We start from the raw sequence: 23,113 nt of genomic DNA on the forward strand, positions 1-23,113 counted from the left end.
CAACAAAATCCAGTTGGCCGCTTCGGAAGTAACATGACAAAATACTCCACCAATCTGTAATAATCACAAGCGACTAAGTTCTCATTCTTGATTTGTCTTCGGCCCACAAATATTTAGAAATTATTTATCAAAAACATTGTATACATCATTAAATAATGAGGAAAAGTTTCCTTTAACACATTAAATATTCCCTGATGAAGTGCAAGCATGATAGTCGTCTGATAAAAAGTAAGAATTAATTGTTTGCAAATTTTAAGGAATAAATTATTAACTAATACCATATTTTTTAAAACTATGTTTAATTTATTTCTTAAAAAAATGCTTGTAGTCAACTTTTCCTAGTACCAATTATTTCTGATTACAGTAAATCATAATTTTAATAGGATTGCCGCTTCCAGTCGAGGCAGTTTCAAAAGCTTGCAGAGTTTCTTCCAGTTTGAAGGTGTGAGTAATAAGTTGTTTCACATTAACATTCCCTTTAGCCACCATTCCCAAAGCAAGAGCATAGCTGAAAAATAATAAAGTGATTATAGCAAGAATATTGGCTTCTCTAAACAAGTTTAATGCCCCTCCGGTGGCGATTATGTGCTGCCACAAAAGGAGGTACATTTCATCCTAATGTCACTGAAGGAAATTAGCAAAAAGGTAGCCGCTTAAAGGGAACACGTCTTTACTTTTATTAATAAAGAATAAAATATCAATTTCTAATTAATAATAAATTTAAAAAAAGATTGATGACAAGATTAATTTTTGAATGTCCATTAAAAAATATTTTTTTTCTTATAAAATCTTACAACATATATTTTTTAGTATATTTTCTGGTTTCCTTTATTCTCAGACTTTACTAAATTTAATTTGCAAAATGATTATAATACTTAATGCTTGGGAAAGATTGGGTTGGTCTTATAAATTATTGTATTCATGCGTGCAAGTACAGATTCTTTTTAGTATCAGAATTCAATTATTAAGATGATTATTTTGTTTATATTTTATTAGATTTGTTTATTTTACTTTGTTTTGGTTATTCATTAGGGTTTTTTTTTGTTTCTATTTCATTATCATACTTCAGTACAATTATGTTGTTTTTTTAGTTACTAAAATAAAATACAACAACCCCTCATACGGTCAATGACCATGAGTAAGTCTTGTTGGATTAAGTATATACTTAATAAACTTTCAATATTGAAAAACAAATGTAACAAAAATGAAAATAAAGACTGTTATTGTTATTATTAAATCTAGTACCATTAAAAGTATTAAATACTATTAAAATAATAGTAAAGTATATTAGGTTTTCGCCTAGGTGGACGTTACATGATCGGTTAATGCCACTCTGAAATATAGGTTTTCTTTACTCTTACTAAATTTCAAATTAAAGCTCCTCAGACTAATTTGCTAGCAAATAATCACCAAAAAAGTTATATTATAATTTATATTCACTTACTCATTACAATACCTGAATGACCCTCTCACATCAATCTCTTTAATACAGGCTTTCACTAAAGGAACCTTAACTTCATCTGACCCCATACCAACTGCGACAAAAGTACCACCAGGTCTTGTTACCTTAAATAAAATTACGTATTATGTAGTGTTATTACTAGACAATATCATACATAATAATAGTTATGATAATGTGACTATGTGATTTACAACGTTTTAGTAAAGTACTTATACTCAAAATCAGTGTGAAATACTTATACTTAAAATCAGTGTAAAATACTTACTTAAACCAGTTAAAATACTTACGTATACTTAAAATCAGAGTATAATACTTACTTATACTTAAAATCAGTGTAAAATACTTACTTACACTTAAAATTAGTGTGATACTTATACAATGATGTTTTTGAGACATAAATTTTGGTTTATTAAGTGGCTAATTAATAGAAGTGGCAATTAATACATCACTTAGTAGTGAATAATAATTCTGTTAAGAATTTTTATGTATTCTATCCAACCCTTAGATTACTTATGGCTTACTTTCAAGATTTACCTGAGTTTTGTAAATCGCAATTTTGCCATTTAAGAAAGAAATAAGTTAAAAATCGAAGAGAGCATAAGACCGAGTCAAAGTGGCACTGTTTGACAGCCAAGGAACTTCGGTGAGAAGCAACAAGCTCTTTTCCACTTTAATGTCATGTTATGCTCAATACCAACATTCAGTAAGAATTTCAGCATCGATAGGGTTAATTTTTTCTCTAAAATGAGTTTTTCTACGCTTTCTCCGCCATGAAATATGAACAATAGGAAAACTTTATATAAGATAGAAAAAGGTTTTGACGAAAATCAGGGATTTTACTGAACTATTCTTTAATGGCGACAAAGAAAAAAATTGGTTTCAACAGTTTATTCAATTGGTTTAGTTCGAAAAAACTTCCAATTCATTTACATAACTCATTAAGGATGAAAAATGAAACATTAAGCTCTTTTTTAAATAGAAATTCTCTAATTATACAGGGTGTCCCAAGCTATATGTATGGATAACGACTTTTTCTCGGAAACTAAGATAGTTAGAAAAAAACTAAAAAATATCTTTCTATATCATTCTGTTGACGACCAAGACAATGCAATCTTTCCAGATTTATAGCAGCTAAAAAGTCCCTTCTTATATAGCTGATACAATGCAGTTTTTTATTAATGAGACCGTTTTCATCTAGTAAATGCATGAATACACAGAAACATCTTTAAACTTTTCCCAATACACCCAACACCTAAGGTGCTGAGCCGTACAATAAATATCACAGAGAAGTGCACTGTTTTTTCTCAGTGCAACATTTGCCAGTCTGTAGACATGCTTATTGCGTAGCCTACCTTTTAATGTTCCTGGGCATCTTTTCCCTGCCAAGATATTGCTTTTAACATCATCACTGGCCTCATTCTTGTACATGAAGTCTCTCCCTAAATATTAACTACCCTAACTATCTCGAGTATTGCTCGACTAGCAAATCTCCTAACCGCCTTTCTCTACTACACACTCTACAAATGGTTTTTCTCCAAATCGAAAAATGTGCTATTTACTCCAGCGGCACATCTTCCTTCAAGAACCACATCATCCGCGTAGCCTAACTGCAATAAGAGTGGTTGTAATTGCTGAGTGCTAGATTTCTGTTAACTTTTATCACCAACACCACTTTAATACTACACTTACTATTTTTTTTTAATTACAAATTTAAAGTTACATAGATAGACTTTAATAATTACTTCAATTCCAAGACGGGCTGTAGCCTCAAAACCAGAACAGTCAATTGTTTTTTCTGGCATTTCACCGATTATTTCAACAATTTTGCTGCTTGAAGTTTCCACTTGTTGATTGTTTACGTTAAGTACATGATCTGCTCCACAATTCAAGGCAATCTGCAGCCTATGATCGAGTATATCTAAAACAAATTAATAAATAAATCCTTTCAACGTGTAGTTTGTAAATTGCTCTTAATTGTTTTTCGGTCACGACTTGCAGATGACTTATTATTTAAAAAAATGTTAACATAACTTACCAGTTGCTATTACTTTGCTTGCTCCCATAGCTTTTGCAACTAAAACAGTTACAAGACCTATAGGACCTGCTCCTAAAACCAAAACTTTGGATCCTAAAGAGACACCAGCCTTTCTACAAGCGTGAACACCAACTGACAATGGTTCCAATAAAGCTCCTTCTTCGAGGCTTACATTTTCCGGTAATCTGATAAAAATTAAAATTTAAGTTAAGACCGACAAAAATTACCAACTTATTGCAACAATTTGTATTTACTTTTATTTCTGTGATTCGATAGAGATAATGTCTGAACTTAATCGAAAGTTCTTTGAATGGTTATTATTAGCATAAGCATATAAATTGGATTAATTTTCTCCTTGGTACAAGATATACATTTTTATTAACGGGTTTAATAAAAATAGATTTAAAAGAAAAAAAAAATTGCTGCTTGATTCCAAGACCCACCTGTCTGAAATTTAAATACTTGATACGTATATTCATCTTTAGACCCTTCTATATTTTATATATTATCATGTTGTTGTTTTTTTTTAAACAGGTATAGTCCCTTCTCTTTTGGGTTCGTTAAAAAAACTATAACAACCTAACATTTTAGTAATTTTACACCATACTTGAAAAAAATATTACGCAGCTGCTTTAGCTACATGTGATCTACTTATGTAAAATCAAAAGGGCCTTGGAAGAGCATTGTAACCTCCAAAAAGTCCCCATACTCACTAAGGCTGGAAACATAGTGGAGCGGCGCGCAAAGCGGCGCTGATAGCGAAGAGCGAAGCGGCAAAAACAAAAACTAGAAATAGATAGAGTTGCTCTATCTTCGCTTTGCTCGCCACTATGCGCGGTCCCATACGTTAACTTGTGTTTGATTTCGCCGCTTCGCTCTTCGCTATCAGCGCCGCTTTGCTCGCCGCTCCACTATGTTTCCAGCCTAAATGGTATAGAGGGATACTTCTCTTTGTGGGGAGAGTGTGTTTAGGCAACAGTGAGTGGTTTTTCGCGAACTGTCGACTTCGCGCACTTACCAAAGATATCATGGTGAACATGAATGAAAACAAACACATACTATAAACAGCCTTATCTAATTAATCCGATTACCTCATTGTGTGCAAGTAATCTCTTCGGACATTTATAATTAAATTTCAACGTTAAATGCGCAATGAACGGATGAATGACTAACTTAAAACAGAAATCAGCAGGATGAGCATAATAGCGCGACAGATTGCCATGGACTGGAGGTGTTGCACAGAACACCATGTCTGGGCAAAGATTATACTTTCCTTCCTTGCAGTAACTACATTTTCGACAAGAAACGCCTGGTTCTATCGCCACTCTATCACCTATAATAATATAGAGAAAATATCTATTATCTAGATAAAATCCGTTTTTTTACTGCAACTGTACCAATTAACATACCAACTTTAAGGTTTTTTACTTTACTGCCAACTTTTACAACTGTTCCACTAGCTTCATGACCCATAATCATTGGTTCTCTGACGACGAAATCTGAAATCCTTCCATGCTTTAAGTAATGTACATCTGATCCACATATACCAACACAACCCATTTTCAGTAGAACCTCTGTAAAAATACATCTTTTTTATTGCAATTAAATAATATTAAAAAACTAGAAATTATGGATTAGAGTCCTGACTGTACTGAGAGAAATTAATTTAAAACGTCATATAAATCTTATTTCTATACATAACGAAATGAATAAACATAAAATGATCCACGTAAACAACTGAGTAAAGATATGATTAACAATATTAACGTTATCTCACATGAATTATATGCAAATGGTTTTATTATTAACCGAATGTTTTGCAACTTGCTTCTCTTCAACCACAATGAAAAAATAGTAATCCCCACAAAACTCGTTCCAGCTATTTTCTACACTCTATTTCATTTTTACTATCATTTCCACCATAAATTTTGAGACTGAATGTAATAAAGTATCTCACCATCATCTTCTGGCTTCGGAATCGGACGGTTTTCCTGAAACAAATATTAATAACTTTTTCTTTTTAATGTGTTTTGATTATTAAGAAAATATTATTAATTTTAAATTTCGTCTCCATTCTTTCCTTATAAGCTCTAATGAAAGCTCTTCGCAGCCTTCACTATCACTTTACAAAATGCCTAAAAAACTAATTATTAACTTACGTTTAAACCATAAGAAATCCACGACTACTGCCTTTAAACATACGTAATGTCTAATTTAACTTAAAAATTCAGCGAAAGTCACTAGGTTCTAAACTGACTTCTTTTCTGTGCAAAGAATGTAAACATTTTCAACGTGCAATATAACTAATTTATAAAAATAAATAAATCTTTAGTTTATGCACCAATCATTTCATTATAGATATTGTATTTATCTTTTTGAGATGATCATAGTTTTTTAATACATCCAGATGGTCAAAAATTATGGTTAACACCTCAATTAGGGAAGGGATTAGCTATGAGGTTAGCATACTGGACTCCCACGCGGAGGTCCCGGGTTCGAATCCAGCAGCTGACCCTTAGATTTTCTCTTCCTAGGAGCTTCTTACAGCTCACTGTCCGGTGATGGACAGTGTTGTCTGTAACGAGAGAACACTGTCCGGAGGCCGGCAGTGCACTGGAAAAAGCTCCGGGCGCTAATGACCTCAGCTGTTGATGCGCAAAAAAAAAAAAAAAAAAAAAAAAAAAAAAAAAAAAAAAAAAAAAAAAAACACCTCAATTAAATTATTTCATCAGAACGTAGAACGTGATTACTTAAGTCTAATACATGTAGGAAAATGAAAATTTTCTAAAGAACAATATTAATTTATGCTGGTTAAATATTAACAGTACTTTAAGAAAGTTCGCAACAAAGGAATGTGTTTCTTCTTTAAGAAATATGTTACCAAATGTAACTTAATTTTACCAATCAGACTGTCGCCTTTGAAAATTTGAATCGGCAATAAAATGTTGCAAATATCTTTTGGATATTTCCAAAAGATGGAATCTCACAAAACGTCAATTTAAGAGAAAAGCTGTTAGAACCAAAAGAAATATTAGAAAAAAACTCTTGGCAACTAACCAAACGTAGATCGTTGACTTCATATAGCACTGCAGTCAGATTCTCTTCATGCATCTTGGGTGACACTATAGCAACAGATAGTTACACAGGAACTTTTACGTTGTTTTTATCGCACCTTAATGATAAGCCTCCAAGGTCATGAAATTCAATAGTTGCTTTAACTATTACGTAGTAATAATAGTAGTATGAAAAGCTATCTGTTACAATAAATTGTAGCGTTTACTCATTGCTTTTAAACATCAAATGAAAATTCTCAATATTTTTTAAAATGCTTACTTCTTAAATCTAATTATTCAAATTTTCTTCATTAACTGTCGCCTACCATCAAAAATCTTCAGCCAATCTTCAATGAATGCTAAACTGTAACTTAAAGCTAATCAGCCGATAAATATATTTTCCCGAAAAAGAAACAACAACACAACACCAAAGTTTGTTACACCAAAAGGATAAGCTACTTTCCACTTACGACTCTTATCTTTCAACTTAACCTTCTAACTGTTATTATACAATTGAATGTATCTTTGAAATAAAGCAAAGATCGATTCATCTTCTCAATTAGAAATAATCGAAAAAAGTTTGTTCCTTTCATTTCATGCAAGGACGCTTGTCTTGATAAAATTTGTTTTTAATCGATCACCTTTAATAAACAAATCCAACAATAACAATAAATTTCAAATCTATTAAGGTTGGTGATGGGTAGATCGAGTCCGCCTTTGGAAGCGTTGGATTTGAATAAGTTCTAGGGTTGGAATCGATTCCAGTTGCAGCCTAGTAATGCTCAGCTTTCATCTGGAAATGTTGATCTCTCTATTCATCCTTTGACTACTTGGCTTCATTGTACAATGTACACAAAGGTTACCAATTATAGTTTTTTCTTTCTCTTCTACTTCTAATTGTTATGGGTTTTTTTTTATACTAATGCAAATTAGATATTTATTTTATAATCTCAATAAAAAAGTTATCTTAAACAAAAATAAGATTGTTTTCAAGAAAACTGACTGCTTTATTTTGGTTGCCACGGACTCGAACTGATTGACATGAGTTTTAGTTTGACTGAAAAATGCTCCGATTTCTACAATCTTATATTAAGTGTGAATAAATTATAATTATTATGTAATATTGTTTTCCATTATCCAGTGTTTTCAACCAACGCTATATTAGCTGGAACACAGTAACGCACATCTTTCATCAGTGAAATGATTACCTCTAGGAACCTTCATTACACGCAGCAGCACACCAGTGAATATATATAAATCGACTCCTTTATACTACAGAGTCAAGGATATCTACTTACCTCTCTGCCTATGAGGTACTTTTCTTCAGATAGTATTATCTATTATTTCATATTTCTCAGTATTGCAACATAAACTAAAACCTTTTTTTGCTATATTATCTGTCCTTTCTTATCTGAATCAAAAAGGTTGTAATTTCTTTTTACCTCTTTTCAGCAATATTTCTAAATACAAAATAGAACTTTAAAGTTTAAGAACTTTACACTTAAGTAACCGAAAGCCGTCAAAATGTAAAAATTAAATAAAATGACAGTTCAAGCAATGGCTCTGTCAACTTTTAAGTGCCTCACCAATGTAACAAACTGTTAAATTTTGTGGAAGTAATTGTAATTTTTTTAAAAAACATGAATAAAACTGCACTCTGCAGAGCATAAATGTGCACTTATCGAAACTGATAACCCTTATGTCATCAGTAATATTTACAAAATAGACAGTACCTAAAATGGCCTGAGCGTTGGATAAATCAAAGATAGATACAAAGAACACAATCGCTAGTACAAACACAATAAAACAAATTGCAACTTGTGCAACCCACTTTATCAAACACAGTTACCATCAAACTAGCAATGCTGTGGTAATGAATGATCCATATCTGTTGAGTTGATGCGAAATTTTACAAAAACTCATATAAGTAAAGGGAGAGAATTTATTGAAACAAAAGAAAAAAATACTTTTTTCTTTCATATACATGAAGTTGAATGTTTAGAGAAATAATCTGATTGTATTATCTGAAGGTATTTTGATACATAATTAAAACATTTTGATATAAGCCGATTTCTGAAAAACCCCTAGTCGATGTTAATAATGAATTGGAATCAAAGTTACTTAAACTAGGCAACATAAATAATAATATGTTTTAGTCGAAGCGCCGAAAAATGAAATAAAAAAATATAAATTATACATACCCATGCCATCTAGCGGAAGAACTGAGAACTAATTATTGCAGAGTAGTTGTCGCACCTCCCAATAGAGCGCTCTTAACAGCAGATTTTGTTGCTTTTCTAGTAGGAAATGACCACATATTCATATCCTTGCAATTTAAAATATCATTAATTATATTTACTTTTCTTTTATGTAATATCTATAATAATAAGGGGTTAGCCATTATTCATTACACAACAAACAATTGCATTAATAAAAATAATGATAAAACATAAAAGGGGAACATTTAAATTATACGAAAAAAATATATTTAGATTATTTTTTACGTTTTATATTACTTTGAACGTATTAAATAACAAATAAATGGTTAAATACATAATAGACATGATTACCTGAAGAACATTCCACTGATTTGGTAGGTACATTTTCTTTATTATTGAAAATAGAATGGATGCGAATCACCCCATACTTTACAGTCGTGCTACTGGATGGACCCTTAATAATAGTCATAAAAGCTGAGCTTAAAGGGGCTGCAAGTTAACAAAAGATCGAAAAAGGCCAAGGATAAAAGGAAAAAATACTTCGTTAAAACATCAGTAGATATATTCAAATTTATTTCAAACTATTGTAAAACTTATACAAACGTAAGATTTTTCTGTTAAACTAAACCTTTTTCCAAGTAAATTAAACCATGCTGCTTTCAATTTTCTTAAAAATAATAGTAATAAAGTCAAATAAATAAATAATAATAATGTTTCAAAAAGTTTACCTATTATCAGTAAAACCCAATTCACACATAATTCTGGAATGTACTAAATGAATGTGGTTGAAATAAATCTAGAGCCTAATCGAATTAAGTGTTCAAAAATATTTCACTTTAATGTTTAGGTTTACTTGTATAAAAAATACAATGTTTAAATTTTCAAATGTTATAAGATTTCTTAATCGTCAACCTTTCTTCTACGAAAGTGGAATCATTACTCATTCCGAATCAAAGGGAGAGATTAATCTTCATTAAAAAAAAACGTTCGTTATAATGGAATGAATGAGAACCATTAATATTTACCAACATACCGTAGGATGCAAAGAAGGGACCGTAGTAGTAATCACTTCACATGAAAGCTGAGCATTGTAGGGCGAAAGCTGGCGAAGAGTTAATTGCCCATGGAGGAAAACAACGTTCGAGAGGTAAAAAAATAGGTGCAGTAATAGAAATGTGGAAGAGATTGTTCCGAAAGAAAATATCAACGGCACAGCCAAGAAAAACATGTTTCCCATGTCTTTAGATCGACAAAGGGCCACGGATTAATTAGCGTTTAAACAGGATACAAAAAAGATTACAATAATTGGGATAACATACGGTAAAATGTACTAAGTGAATAAAGGGAGGTAAATAATACTAAATAAATAATAAAAATAATAATAAATAAAACTAACTCAAAGATTAAAAATTAATAAAATAAATACATTTTAAAGGAAAGGGTAAATCGATGCAAAATTCAACCAAAGCAAATCGAAAACAAATATAATACACTTATTATTATTATTATTATTTTTTTTTTACACAAAATATAATAAATTATTTCACAAACGTAGTCAATATATACAAAAGTTATATGTTCAAATTCAACCGTAGCGAATCAATCTTAACTACACAAAAATTGAGCTAGATTTTCTTTAGTAAATTCATTTATTATAATAATCAAAAATACCACTTTAAGTAGTAAAAAAAAATCAAAAGTTATTATTTTGATTGATCGAAACATGCAACGAATTAATACAAATGTATTTTTTTCGAGAATAAATTTACAGTATTTACATTAGCTCTATTAATTCGACATGTAGATAAATATAAATTTCTCTTAAAAAAATAGCACCTTACCATTCAATTATTTACAATATTTAAATTTTATGTACACTGAATTTAAGTTGCATAAATACAAAAACTAGAAATATTTTCTAATGTTCCTTCTGGCTTCTTAATTTTCGATGGCATTTAATTTATTAAAAAATAAAAAACATCTTATTGCCTAAAAGGTTTACCCCTTCTAAACTGTTCCTAAGAACTTGGCACCTGTCTCCAGAAACAAAAACAAATCTCTGTTGAATGTCCTTCGAAAAAAAATCCAGGACTGGATTCATATTTAATTGTAGTGAAAGTGAAATCTCATTTTGACGGATTTGTAATTAATACAGGTCGGATTTCGGGCAAATCATCATAAAATAACTCCGAAAAACAGAAAATTGCAAAGTTGCTCTGCGTGTTTCTGTGCTATATACAGCGAATAAAAGCAGACAAATTGAAACAATTTTTAGTAACTAGGATATCAAACAAAGCGACTTAGTATAATATCCTTCTTGCAATAGTTTTCTTGCGTTTAAGCATTTGGAACATTTTATGGAGAGGAAATTAAAAAGAGCAAGTCGATATGTGAGGGATGAAGACTAAACTACCTTTGGAAATAAGTGTTTCATCGTGAGACCTGGCAAGAATACTCCCAGGGATCTAAAGATGATTCTGATAAACTGCCCAAGTACACTTTACAATAGCAAAAAAAGCTCGCTGAGCCTAAAATATCTTATGCACTATAAAAGTTCACAAGTCTTTAACATTTATACCAATAGGAGAGAATATGGTAGCCATGAACGACTAGACCACGACAACAGTTTTGCTCAAATTTCAAGAAATTTTTATGCCTTCATATTTTCGAGATATAAATTTAACCTTCAAGAATATTTTGTATCATAAAAAAAATTCGAAGATTTTTGATAATAAGTCACCATCCATTTTTCAGAATAATTTTTTTTGCACCATCTATTTTAAGATTCTGTTGCATTACTATTAAGTTCTACATAAAAATACACTTTTTTTTTTTTTGTTATAATTTACCTGATTTAATTTTTTTTGGCACAGACTCATGTAGCGATCTAAACTGTCTCAGCTTATGACATCGATCTGTTTCTTAAATTAAAAACTCAGCCATTTATGGCTTAAAATTGAAACAGTGTTGTCTTTGCTGAAATTTAAAATCAAGAAAAGAATTACATAAATTTAGGTTTTCATTTAATAAAAACTTGTAAATTATTTCTAGTTTTCAAACAATTATTTCAACTGAAAGGAAACAAATTGTATAATTCAGCATAAATGATTAGATTATAAGGCCAAAACATCGCAAATAGTTTTAAGGAAAAACATTTTTTTTTTTAATCCATGCCAACAATGTGTGTGTATTGGCTATCAAATTTTTACAATTTTGTTTTCATTACTTTATTTACAACTGTATATACACAAGTAAAAGTGATTGAAGGAGAGAATAAATAAATGCAATCAATTATAACAAAGAGTTACTTTGTTGTAAACAAAGATTTTGAAAATATTAATCGGTGACGATATCAAATACAAAATCATGTGACCTGATTTTTTTCTAATTTGTATCGATAATTTGAAAAGGATGGCAACAATATAGTTTGAAGGAAACTAATTAAGCTATAATTGTCTGTTTTTAAAGAGCACTTTCTGCTGCCGAAGCTAGCCGTTAATGTAAATCCTAGGATGTTACCAAATAAATTCCAGTATTAGTTCCTGGATCACTATGAAATTCTTCAGGATTAAGCGGTGCTGTTTCAATCATTCGCCCTCTAATCACAAGATGTTCCGCTGAAGCTGGTCTCATCACATTCTGTAAAAATAAAATTATCGTATCATTTACTTTGAAAAGAAATAATAAATGGTGAAATTATGTTTAAACTAATATTGGCCAATTTTTTAAGATAGTAAACAATATTTTTTGACAGGAAATCTTTTAATGGCTCTTTTGAATGGTGCAATTGGATTTTTTATTGCTTCAGCAAATCTGAAATTATTAAAGATTTTATCCGTTGAGATAGTATTAGGTTGGAAAAACAAAAAATATGATTGATATATCTCTCGAATGAAGGAATTTCCGAAACATTTTGACTGGACATTTTTCGTTGTATTTGGACTGTATAATTAATTGATAGAGTTTGTCAGTTAGCTATTGTGACACCTTGTATTTGTTTACAGATATTCATACCATTATGCAACTGGAATTATTTTAAATTAACATTATGAATTGAAAAAATGCCGTGATATTTATATGAAATGTTTAATGTAGTTCCATTGTCAGTCCTCAAAAAGCGAAGGTAAAACAATTTACTGTTCATTTTTTAAAAATAACCAAGCTGAAAACAGAATAGTACCTCACTCATATATATTAATAACTATATAAACATTTTGTTTCGGAAATATGTTTCAAATAAAAGAATAGCTTTCCACAGTTGACGCACTTAATTGTGAAATGACAAAATAGAAGAAGTGTTTCCTTGTTTAAATTCTGTTAAACATCAATCCCCAAGGATTCTTTTTTCGGAAAATAATGTTACTCAAGTTCAAAGAAAGGAGCAACTATCTCTTAAGACAATAAAATCTCAGGTTTTGAACACAACTTATTGATTTAATCTGTTAATAGTACATAGTTCAAACTTTATGCAAATATTCATTTATTTTTTTTGCTCACATCTAAAGAAATTATCAAACAAAACAATAATTTTTAAATGCTATCTAAGAAAAATTGTCAATATCAAGAGTATTATTACACTTGGTAAATAATAAAAATTCACATTTTATTTTTTTAACACAATTAGGAAGTAATGGAGTCTCACATTATTTACAAAAGTTGGTTAGTGAATAAATAGGATGCGGTATTTTGAAAATTTAAGAAGCCTCGAAATTTGACACAGATAGTTTGATAAGAACATTAGAGTTAAATTGATCAGAAAGAAGCTAATAGGAAAATTATGAATAAATGAAAAGATTTTTAGCAAATTTTATAGTAAATAAAATAATTTTTTTTGCTAACCTTACGTGGTACAGTAAGATGATTTCTCGAGCCCAGTGTTCCACCGTAGCCAGTAACTGCAGTGCTTCTGGTTATCCCTGATCCTGTAGCCAAACAGAATCCGCCAATTGTCAATATTATCAAAAACAAAAGTATTTAATTTGGAAACAATGGCGCAGTTAATAAAAAAGTAATTAATAATTACATTCGGTTTGTGAAGCGATTGTCTTTTATTCCATATTTGTTAGTGAGTTTTGTAAATTTCGTCTAAGAACTTTAACCAAGAGAACTTTAATTTTAATTAACTAAAAATCACCTTCTCATCCATAAATTTCTATTTGCTCTCCTTAGGCTGGAAACATAGTGGAGCGGCGAGCAAAGCGGCGATGATAGCTGCTTCAGATCAAAGAGAGCGACAAGCAGCGAGCAAAGAGTCGCATGCACATAGGGACGAGTTTAGTCGCGTTCTCCTTTCGACGAAACAAGATGGAGGAACTATTTTTATATAAAAATTCTTCGTTGAAACTTTGGTATTTGCAGCAGCTTAGTAGTAGGAGCTGCAGTGTACATGACATAAATAGGTCTAGAAATGAACTTGGTGAATTTCATCACTTGTACCAACAACTTCGGGAGCATCCTGGCAAGTTTCATGCGTATTTTCGAATGTCTATATCAACATTTGATTACATACTAGCCCAGTGTAACCCCATTAATCAAAATCAAATTTTATTGTTTTTGAGTAATACAGCTCATAACATGAGTTAGGCACAATATAGAAAAATTAACTATTTAGGTTATTTACTAAATACAAATCTGTGTAACCCCATTAATCCTAGCAGTTACTTTAAGATAAGAAAATCAAAATAAATAAAAATAAAATAGAAATATATGCAGATAAAAAGAAATTAGTCAATTAAAAAAACACAATAATTTTATTAAATCACTACACCATGATTTGTCATAAATTAATGTTGTTCATCTGAAAAACTGGAGTAGTACGACGCTACAGAAGAAGGATTGGAGAATTCGTCCTGATCAGAAGTAGTAGGACGTGAAAATGTAATTTAATTTTGCGTAGTATTTAGATGAAAGTTAGCATTAAGGGATTGAGAACCAAATTAAATGTAGCAAAACTTACCTGAATTCTCCATTAACTACTAATTGTTAATTAATTTAAACTATTAATTATTAAAAACTATTGTAGCTTCACAAATACCATGGCCCCACAGAGGTTTCTTTAAACAAACAACTAATAATGTATCAATATCCATAACCTTTGAAAAATAACCTTTACAAATTGAGCGCGATGAGAGCGAAGAAATCAAACATGTCATAACGCTTCGCTCTACTCTTTATAGATAGCGTTGCTCTATCTTTGCTTTGCTCGCCACTATGCGCGGTCCCATATGTTTACTTGTGTTTGATTTCGCCGCTTTGCTCGCCGCTCCACTATGTTTCCAGCCTTAAGCACAGATACGGGAACAAACTTCGAAATTTGTATAGACAATGGAAATTTATTAAACTTCTAAATTGAAGCGGGTGATGAAATGTAGAAACTCTTTTAGATGCATGAAATAGCTCCAAATATGTTAAAAATTAACTTCAAGAATAAATTTAAACTTCAGCTAATTCGTAAAAACTACAATGAAAAAAATAGTCTATACAGTTTTCTAAACTGACAGTTTAGGGCAATTAAGAAAAGACGGAGACTGTGACAGCGATTTGCTAAACTAACAGTGGCAGTCCCAAAGTACAACAGCTAAGTCAGACAGTTCAAGCTCTATTACAACAGTCAATCTTAATTAACAGAATGAAAAAAGTTTCAAGGTTGACAGCCAATTACCACTATCTTACGCACCCATTTTGTCATTTCAAGTGACTAGCCCTTCTTTAAGCTAAAAGAAAGTTGAAGACTTCAAGTTTGATTCAGACGAAATAATTTTTATGCTTAAACAACTAGAGCATTACCTGAGTACTTAAATCATAAGAGGAGCATAAAAAGGAAGAGATCATTTTGTACAGCAATTACAATCCTAAAAAGAGGTAACCACTTTTTTAGAACTTTGGAATACGTATTAACAATTAATGGAAAACATTAAAAATCCATAATAGGAAATCACTTGCTAGTCCTTACTGACGGGACAAGAACAAAACGAGATTGGTAACTTACTATTGTTTATGCTGGAGGTTATAGAATTTATCCTGGCATTCCAATGTAAATATGTATAAAATAAGCATCAGACAATAAATAAAAATTATTTCCTAACTGTTAGGAACATAAAAGAGGAGAAAGGAATATAAAATTTCCAACAATTTGAAATAAATAATGCAATAAATGAAATAATAAAACATTGAACACGTTTCATCCAGTTTGAAAGTGATACTTGAAGATGAAATAGATATATGAAGATTCTTTAGGCAGTTAAAGTATGGTCATGAATTAATGTTCTAGTACCACCATCGCCCTAGTAAATAATATCCAACCTGCTTTTAATTTTTCTCCTTCACAAGTTGTTTTTGTTCTTCTATTCACTTATAATAAATAATTGTTTTCTTATTCTACCTACAGTTTTTGGTTTTCCTCTCAGGTGACCCTTATAAATAAAGAAAGTTTATTTGCAAATTTGAGTTATCAATAGTGCTTTCTTAAAACTTGAATGTTTAACATTTCTTGCGTATTTTTATACGCAATATTTTTAAAACAATTTTGTTTTAACTCAATATCAATCTCCGGATAAAGAATAATTAAATCTTAAAAACCGTCTTGCCTATATATTTAACTGGTAACCTTAAAACTATCTTAAAAAAATGTGGATGAAAGCATAACAAGAATTCTTTACATTAAATTGTGGCAATCTTCCAAAACCCCACCTTATTCAATTAAAAATTATTAACTTTGAATATTATTAAATAGTGAGTGCCCAATTTTTTTTGGGTAATAATTCTGAAAAGAATGGATATTAGGAAAGTAAATTCTACAAGAATTAAAACGGTAGAATTCCAATGTTAGGCCATAGCCAGGGGATCAAATCAACGATAAAGGCGCACGAAAAGTATTGGCAATGTGACACAACAGCTAACTGGCAAAGTGATGGTCGCCGAATTGGTAAATCTGATTTTGAGCAGGCTGTGAAGAGAGTTCTGTCGTGTGAGTAGAGTAAGTATAAAGATCTATTGCGCGCACCAAACAGACCACTTGCTCCACATTTTAACTCCAGCAGAACAACAGAAATTCGTCTTTCGATGAAGAGTAATTCAGATCAAATTTGCGGCTAGCAGTAGTTATTCACTTCGTCATATAAATCAGGCCTGCACTTTATTATAACCTCACATGATATGCTGGCGATTATTTTAGCCCTATTTCAACAATTATGTTTGCCCTGCAGTGGAAACTAGCTGCCTGAAACAGATACATTTTATGCTTAATAGTAAACATGTTGAATGGAAAGACGTTGAGTGCTTTAGTTTATAAACTACCTACAATATAATAATTATAATTGCCGGTTAAAGAATTCATTCGTCACCTGCATGTATACCCTACAAGGTCAAAGCAGTAAGCTATTGTTAGTTATATAGTACACTATCTACAAATATGACATATTATTTCAAATATATCTCTAGAAGATGTCAGCTTTAAAAGTTCACATTAGTTCATTAGCTATCTCTCACTTGCAAATTCCGGAGCGCTGCTTTCTGCCCTTTGATATTATTCTCTTCCTAGAAGTTACTAATGTTGCCTATCTAGTATCAAACTCTCTTCAATAACAGAATGCTGCCAGGAGCCTGCAGTGCACTGAGGAGTCATCAGGCACCAATGAAATCATAAATTGACCGTATTGCAAAAAGAAAATTCGATACGGGAGTACTGTGGATTTGAATTCAGTTTCAGGTAAAAGGTGTGAATTATTGATTTTCTTTTTTCTTAATACTTTTAAAAAACAAAATAATAATAGAAAATTAAGTAACTATATAAAAGAAAAGAGATATCACGTTTGTCTAAAACTTCGGTAAGCCGGAATAAGGACGCACATTTCCTGAGATAAAAATTGATGTGTTTAAAGTTTTCTGAAAAACCTTCCGTTGAATTTTGTAATAGTACATGGACAATTAAAAAATTGCATGCATAAATAAATTTTGTTTTAATAATGGCCATAATTTACGATGTTTAACGTAGTGTGCTTTGTTCAATTTTCAAATTAATAGCCAATTATCATGCTTCTCATTTATCATGCAAAATGTATATTTATGTGCAGTAATCTTACCTCTAACAAACGTAAGTACACACTTAGGTACACGAAGTACACGACTGGTGTGTGCAGCTGCATCTGTAAGGCAAACACTACTTATTGTTCACACAACTATGTTTTGATTTCACTAGAAAATAAAAAAATAAAAAATATAGATGCGCATTGACTAAGCAAATGGATGATGGAAATCTAATGGATAAGTTTAACTTAATTTTGGCTTCTGTTTAAGAATTATAATTCAATACAAACCTCTCAATTAATTTAATACCAACGAGAAAAGTAACGAAATTGCCTACTTTTTTAGGCGGTGCTTAGCGTCCAACAATCATTTATTAGATTACGAATTATGAATAAATATTGTTTTAAAGAATGAATGTTTTGATTATCTAATGACAGTCAATTATTGTTTTATAACATTTTTGAATAAAAGCTTTTCTTATTTATTGGATAAGCATAATTTAATTTTGGATTCTGCCTAAAAATATAATTTAATTAGAATTAATTAGTAATTTTTCTTGAATCCCCTAAACATAAACAAATATATTTATCTTTTTGGAACTCCGAGAAAATCTATAACCGATAAATCTCAACTTTGAAAATATAACACCGAACCGTGATAACCTTTCAGATATTATCCTCATCGTTCACAAATAAAAACCAAACTCATGTTATCAGGAACTAAGGTTGCATAAACTACGAGACATTCTATTCAAAATATCCAACACTTTTATGTTTACAGTTTTATAAAGGTCGCTCATTAGATAGTACAGTCAAGCATAAAAGAACTGAGATTTTCTCCGAACTGGAGAAGGAGAGTAAGTAGAGATTAAGGATTGGAGGAACATCTTGCCAGTTTTCCATAAAGCGGTGTTAAATAACCTTTTCAATTTCTTAGGACATACGTAGGGATGAGAAGGCGATTGTGTTTAGTTTGTAAAATATCAGAATTAATGATTTCTAAATCAATGACATTCATTTATTTACATATTGATTTTTAATCAGCCTACCTATTTTTACTAAACTCAGATTTTAATTTAATAAGATACTTTAATTTAGTTTAAATTAATTTAAACCAAAAAATGCTATTTATATATGTACTTATATTAAACATGTAGGGGCCAGTTTAAATATTTGGAAAGGCATTAAATGAATTACAAACACTGTTCACTAAAGGCGTTTTAATCAACAAGCTAAAAATGTGTAACTCCTCAAGAGAGTGAAGGTGATTTAAAATACTATTACTTTTCTATTTTGTTTCCATTGTTATTAAACTTTAGAATGTGAGTTAATTAGATTAAAATTTTACGAATTTATTTGAAAGTGAAGAACATTTATCAGTAAAGAACTATAAGAATAATGGGCAAGAACTTGTACGGGCAACTGAATTCTCTCGGCATGAATTTAAATGTTTTGAACAGATTATTCATGCAAGAAAAAAACGTATAAGTCCCTTTGTTGAATGTAATCTTTTCAAACAATAGGCCATCTTGAAAGTAAAACAGTTTCAACAATTAATTAATCAAGTGATACAATACTGCTATTGAAAAGAATCCCTTTTTTTTTAAAAAAAAAAACATATCACTTCTGTAAATAGCGGGTTGTTTCAGGTAACTGAAGAGGTCGCCGCATATTGAATAAAATTGTAAAACTTCAATTAATGTGACCAGAATATATCAGTAGAAGATGTAATCATTGCTTTGACTGGTTAAGTAGGTCTTTAAAATCAAGGTAAGTCCTCCAAGGAAAAAACGTCTTATGTTTTTCAGCTGTGTAGACCTAATATTTTTTCAACAACTGCTCCTGTTTGAGAACACTGGGTAAACTTCATTGGAAACTGAACAAGTTCTCCAACAGAAAAACGTCATCTAGCTCTTATACGAACTAGTGTTTTAATAATATTTAATGAAAGGGAACGACTGATGCACATTTACTTTGAAATTGTAGTAAAGTTACCATTGCAGATGATTGAAAATTGTAATTAAATTAACCTGATATCTGGCGCAATATTATCATGCTGTTTGAATTTGGAATCTCTATTTAATTCATTTTGGCAGCTAAAAAATAAATTATAAAACAAATAGTGGATATGAAAAGAGGATTAAATATGCTGTAATGTAATCTATTTACGCAGCTAAAAAAATAAATTGAAAATAAATAATGGAATGAATTAAATATGGTGTAATATGTCATCTATTAAGCAAGAATAATAATTAAGCTAAAATAATAAATTAAAAAGAAATAATGGAATGAAAGAAGATTAAATATGCTATAATATTCTTTGATTTTGCCAGCTAAAAAATAAATTGAAAAGAAATGGAATGGATTAAATATGCTGTAACTAATATGTCATCTATTGTGCTAGCTAAAAAGTAAATTAAAAGAAATAGGAATGAAAGATAATTAAATGTGCTGTAATATGTCTTCTATTATGCTAGCTAAAATAATAAATTAAAAAGAAATAATGGAATGAAAGAAGATTAAATATGCTATAATATTCTTTGATTTTGCCAGCTAAAAAATAAATTGAAAAGAAATGGAATGGATTAAATATGCTGTAACTAATATGTCGTGCTAGCTAAAAAGTAAATTAAAAGAAATAGGAATGAAAGATAATTAAATGTGCTGTAATATGTCTTCTATTATGCTAGCTAAAATAATAAATTAAAAGAAATAATGGAATGTAAGAGAATTAAATATGCTGTAATATGAAGCAAGCCAAAGTACTTCTTACGGGGATCTAAGAGTGTTTTTCAATTCGATCTCTAACTTCAAGAATACACAGTAAAGTAGTTTTGGAATAATCCGAACCAAAGACTTCGCACCCGAAATTCTCGATTACCGAAATCATGAAATTTTTCCGTTAGAAAAGGGGCAATTTTTTTCTGTTTTCGTTTGTTGGATTAGCTGCCGCAATCATGAAATGCAACTAAATAATTCTTGTGCAGTATTGTTTATCTTCTTTTGGTGACTTCTCTATTATTTTACTGAAAACAAGATTATGACTGAATTTGGCAATAATCTTGATTATTTATGTGTGCATACAATTTTATATTCGACTGTTTTATGAACTAGTGACAAGTACATTATTAAAACAAAATGATTACTTAGTTTGGTTTTTAATTTGACCTTTAATAATTTGGAGAAGTTTGTAGTCGACGGCCAGAAAACAACTTTTTTACAAATTTTTATGGGTAATGTATACTCGCAGCTCTTTAAATCCCAACACAAGCCCCTATTGACTACACCCAAATTTTTCTCAAAAGACTAACTTAAGCAATCTTCCCAAAAAAACTTCCTCATATATTTTTATACACGTAATTTGAATTCTGTCATTTCTTGTCCTTCTTTAACAGCAAAAGTTCCTCAACAAAATTTTGCATTTCTGCTCAAATAACACAAGCATATTAAATCCAATACTCAGCCCTGTCCTGTGCAATGTCATACAAACAACTGCTTCCATGACTGGCTTATCAATGGAGAATAAAAGTGAACCTTTTAGGGCAATCTCTAAGGTTTTGAAGGGAGACCTTGTTAAAATTATATCTTTACACATAGACGCGACGCTGTAAAGTTATTATTCGTTCTGTAATATCTATAGTCAACAAGCACCGTCGGAGCACTATTAATATTAAAGATTCACAAAGACTGTAACTTAAGAATCGATACAAAATAAGTTTTAGACTACTTTACAGACAGACAATAGTTAGAAGAATTTTGTTTTTTGTTGGACACCCTTTTACAAAACCTTTTTTTATGTACGAAGAAGAGGTTTAACTTCACTAAAGCATTCCAATTCCTACCACATACAGATTCATCCAATCACAAGTAGTTAGCAAAATTACTAACTCCCTTAACTATTCTCTCAACCACATCTCTTTTATCCTTCATTTAATTAAAAAAGTACACACACAAAAAAATCCATGACTCTAACCTACCATCCTAATCTAAAGTCCAAATACTCTCCTACTACCCAGCCAATAATAATCACACGCTATCCTAATCTAATACCGCAGAAGCCTTCCTGATTACTTAATTTTTTATCCTGTATTTTAAAGTATTAAATTAAAATTGTGCAAGACTTTCTTCCATTGGGTGAACTTCCAAAAAAAGTTCATTATTTGTTATTATAAAATGATATGTTCATTAATTAATCATTTGTTTGAGTATGGTAATATTTGTAACTGTAAATTTTTACAAATAAATTGTGAGACTTGATGCAAAAATGTGTTCAGTTTCAAGAGACTGCTTAAAAATTTCATTTATTTATTTAACTAAATCTATAACTCTGGTTAATTTTTGAAAATAAATAATTTTATTCGAAAATACATACCCAAATACTCCATAGAAGTTTCTTTTTTAAAGCCTTCCAAAAGAAAATTTGTTGTAAAGTAGGAAAAGTATGATTCCAATTTTTAGTAATTGTGTTGCGGAAATTTTCATCTATAAAATTTATCTCCAACAGTTATCTCAATTGTTGATTTGAATAAAATTTAATCAGTGCTTGGATGGAGAATTTGAAGGGAATATTTGCTCAATAATGAGACAAAAACTCTGATAGTCTAGAGTTGATTTTTGTGTTCAAGTCACAAATTATGTGCAAACATTTTACTGTTGCCTTTTTGTTTTTTTAAGTTGTGTAACTTCATGTAGTAGCTTAATTCATTCCAGTCATTCTGATTAAATTTCGACCTGTGAAATGTCAAGTCTCGCATTAATGTTTAAAATAGTAACTCTAAGTGATTTTTTTTTGTTTTTAAATAAAAAAAATAGTTTGGATTTACGACACCAAGAGATAAGATGAAGAGAATGTTTATTTTGTTCCCACTAATTTAAAGGGAATATTTTGTATTGCAGATACTGCTGGATTATTGCAAGATTACAAGATTATACTACCTTAAAAAAGTATCTATTTTCCGGAAAAGAAAGTAAAAAGTTAATTGCCAAGAACGAAATTGAAAAAAAAACGATGTTTAGGAAGCAAGCTACCGCATTCTACGAATCTTAAAATAAGAAAATTGACGCCTTGAACTAATAGTAGTACAAAAAAATTGGTTCAATTAAAAAGATTACTGTGACTTTGCTCCAAAACTGTACTGAATAAAAGCGATGAGAATTATGTGAATTGGCCTTGTAGGGCTCAGAATTAGTAGCTGGGATTACTAAATAAAACTGCTGTAGTTTTCAAACCCTTTCTCAGAATGTAAGGTAGTATTAAGACAGCACTTTGTCCCTTCCCTAGCAACAGGCAATAAAAAAAGAAAAAAAAAAAGTTTTACTTC

General features: G+C 30.4%; 2 protein-coding genes and 1 long non-coding RNA gene across 8 annotated transcripts in view; 1 reads left to right on the plus strand and 2 right to left on the minus strand.

The window, feature by feature from the left end:
- Positions 1–280: 280 nt before the first annotated feature.
- On the minus strand, positions 281–7,028 carry LOC141450945 (sorbitol dehydrogenase-like). Of its 4 annotated transcripts, none has more exons than XM_074121895.1 (9): positions 6,831–7,028; positions 6,555–6,751; positions 5,455–5,488; positions 4,907–5,071; positions 4,671–4,830; positions 3,498–3,682; positions 3,205–3,380; positions 1,457–1,566; positions 281–508 (listed from the first exon to the last, which is right to left on the minus strand). In XM_074121895.1, exons 2-9 carry the CDS (start codon positions 6,606–6,608, stop codon positions 349–351), a joined length of 1,044 nt encoding a protein of 347 aa, XP_073977996.1. In that variant the 5' UTR covers positions 6,609–6,751; positions 6,831–7,028; the 3' UTR covers positions 281–348. The 4 variants fall into 4 exon arrangements, with proteins under 4 accessions (XP_073977996.1, XP_073977995.1, XP_073977997.1 ...); XM_074121894.1 differs by having other exon boundaries at positions 1,445–1,566; positions 6,831–7,025; XM_074121896.1 differs by having other exon boundaries at positions 1,445–1,566; positions 5,275–5,488; positions 6,831–7,025.
- Positions 7,029–7,200: 172 nt separating this feature from the next.
- On the plus strand, positions 7,201–8,221 carry LOC141450949 (uncharacterized). Of its 2 annotated transcripts, XR_012456458.1 has the most exons (3): positions 7,201–7,408; positions 7,692–7,863; positions 8,003–8,221. It is a non-coding gene; the product is annotated as an uncharacterized lncRNA (long non-coding RNA). The 2 variants fall into 2 exon arrangements; XR_012456457.1 differs by having other exon boundaries at positions 7,201–7,863.
- A 2,079-nt stretch (positions 8,222–10,300) lies between these two features.
- The window catches only part of LOC141450944 (adipokinetic hormone/corazonin-related peptide receptor variant I-like), a 438,838-nt gene continuing 426,025 nt past the window's right edge, over positions 10,301–23,113 (minus strand). Inside the window, exons 5-7 of one of the 2 annotated variants that reach the window (XM_074121892.1) lie at positions 17,850–17,912; positions 13,609–13,691; positions 10,301–12,408 (exon numbers count right to left, since the gene is read on the minus strand). In XM_074121892.1, coding sequence (XP_073977993.1) covers positions 12,277–12,408; positions 13,609–13,691; positions 17,850–17,912 — 278 coding nt within the window. In that variant the 3' untranslated portion in view covers positions 10,301–12,276. The remainder of the gene's footprint in view (positions 12,409–13,608; positions 13,692–17,849; positions 17,913–23,113) is intronic. The other variant, XM_074121893.1, reaches the window with a different exon arrangement.

Source organism: Rhodnius prolixus, unplaced genomic scaffold, assembly GCF_049639745.1.
Source record: "Rhodnius prolixus isolate KJV_2025 unplaced genomic scaffold, Rpr scaffold_8, whole genome shotgun sequence".
Classification (NCBI taxonomy): domain Eukaryota; kingdom Metazoa; phylum Arthropoda; class Insecta; order Hemiptera; family Reduviidae; genus Rhodnius; species Rhodnius prolixus.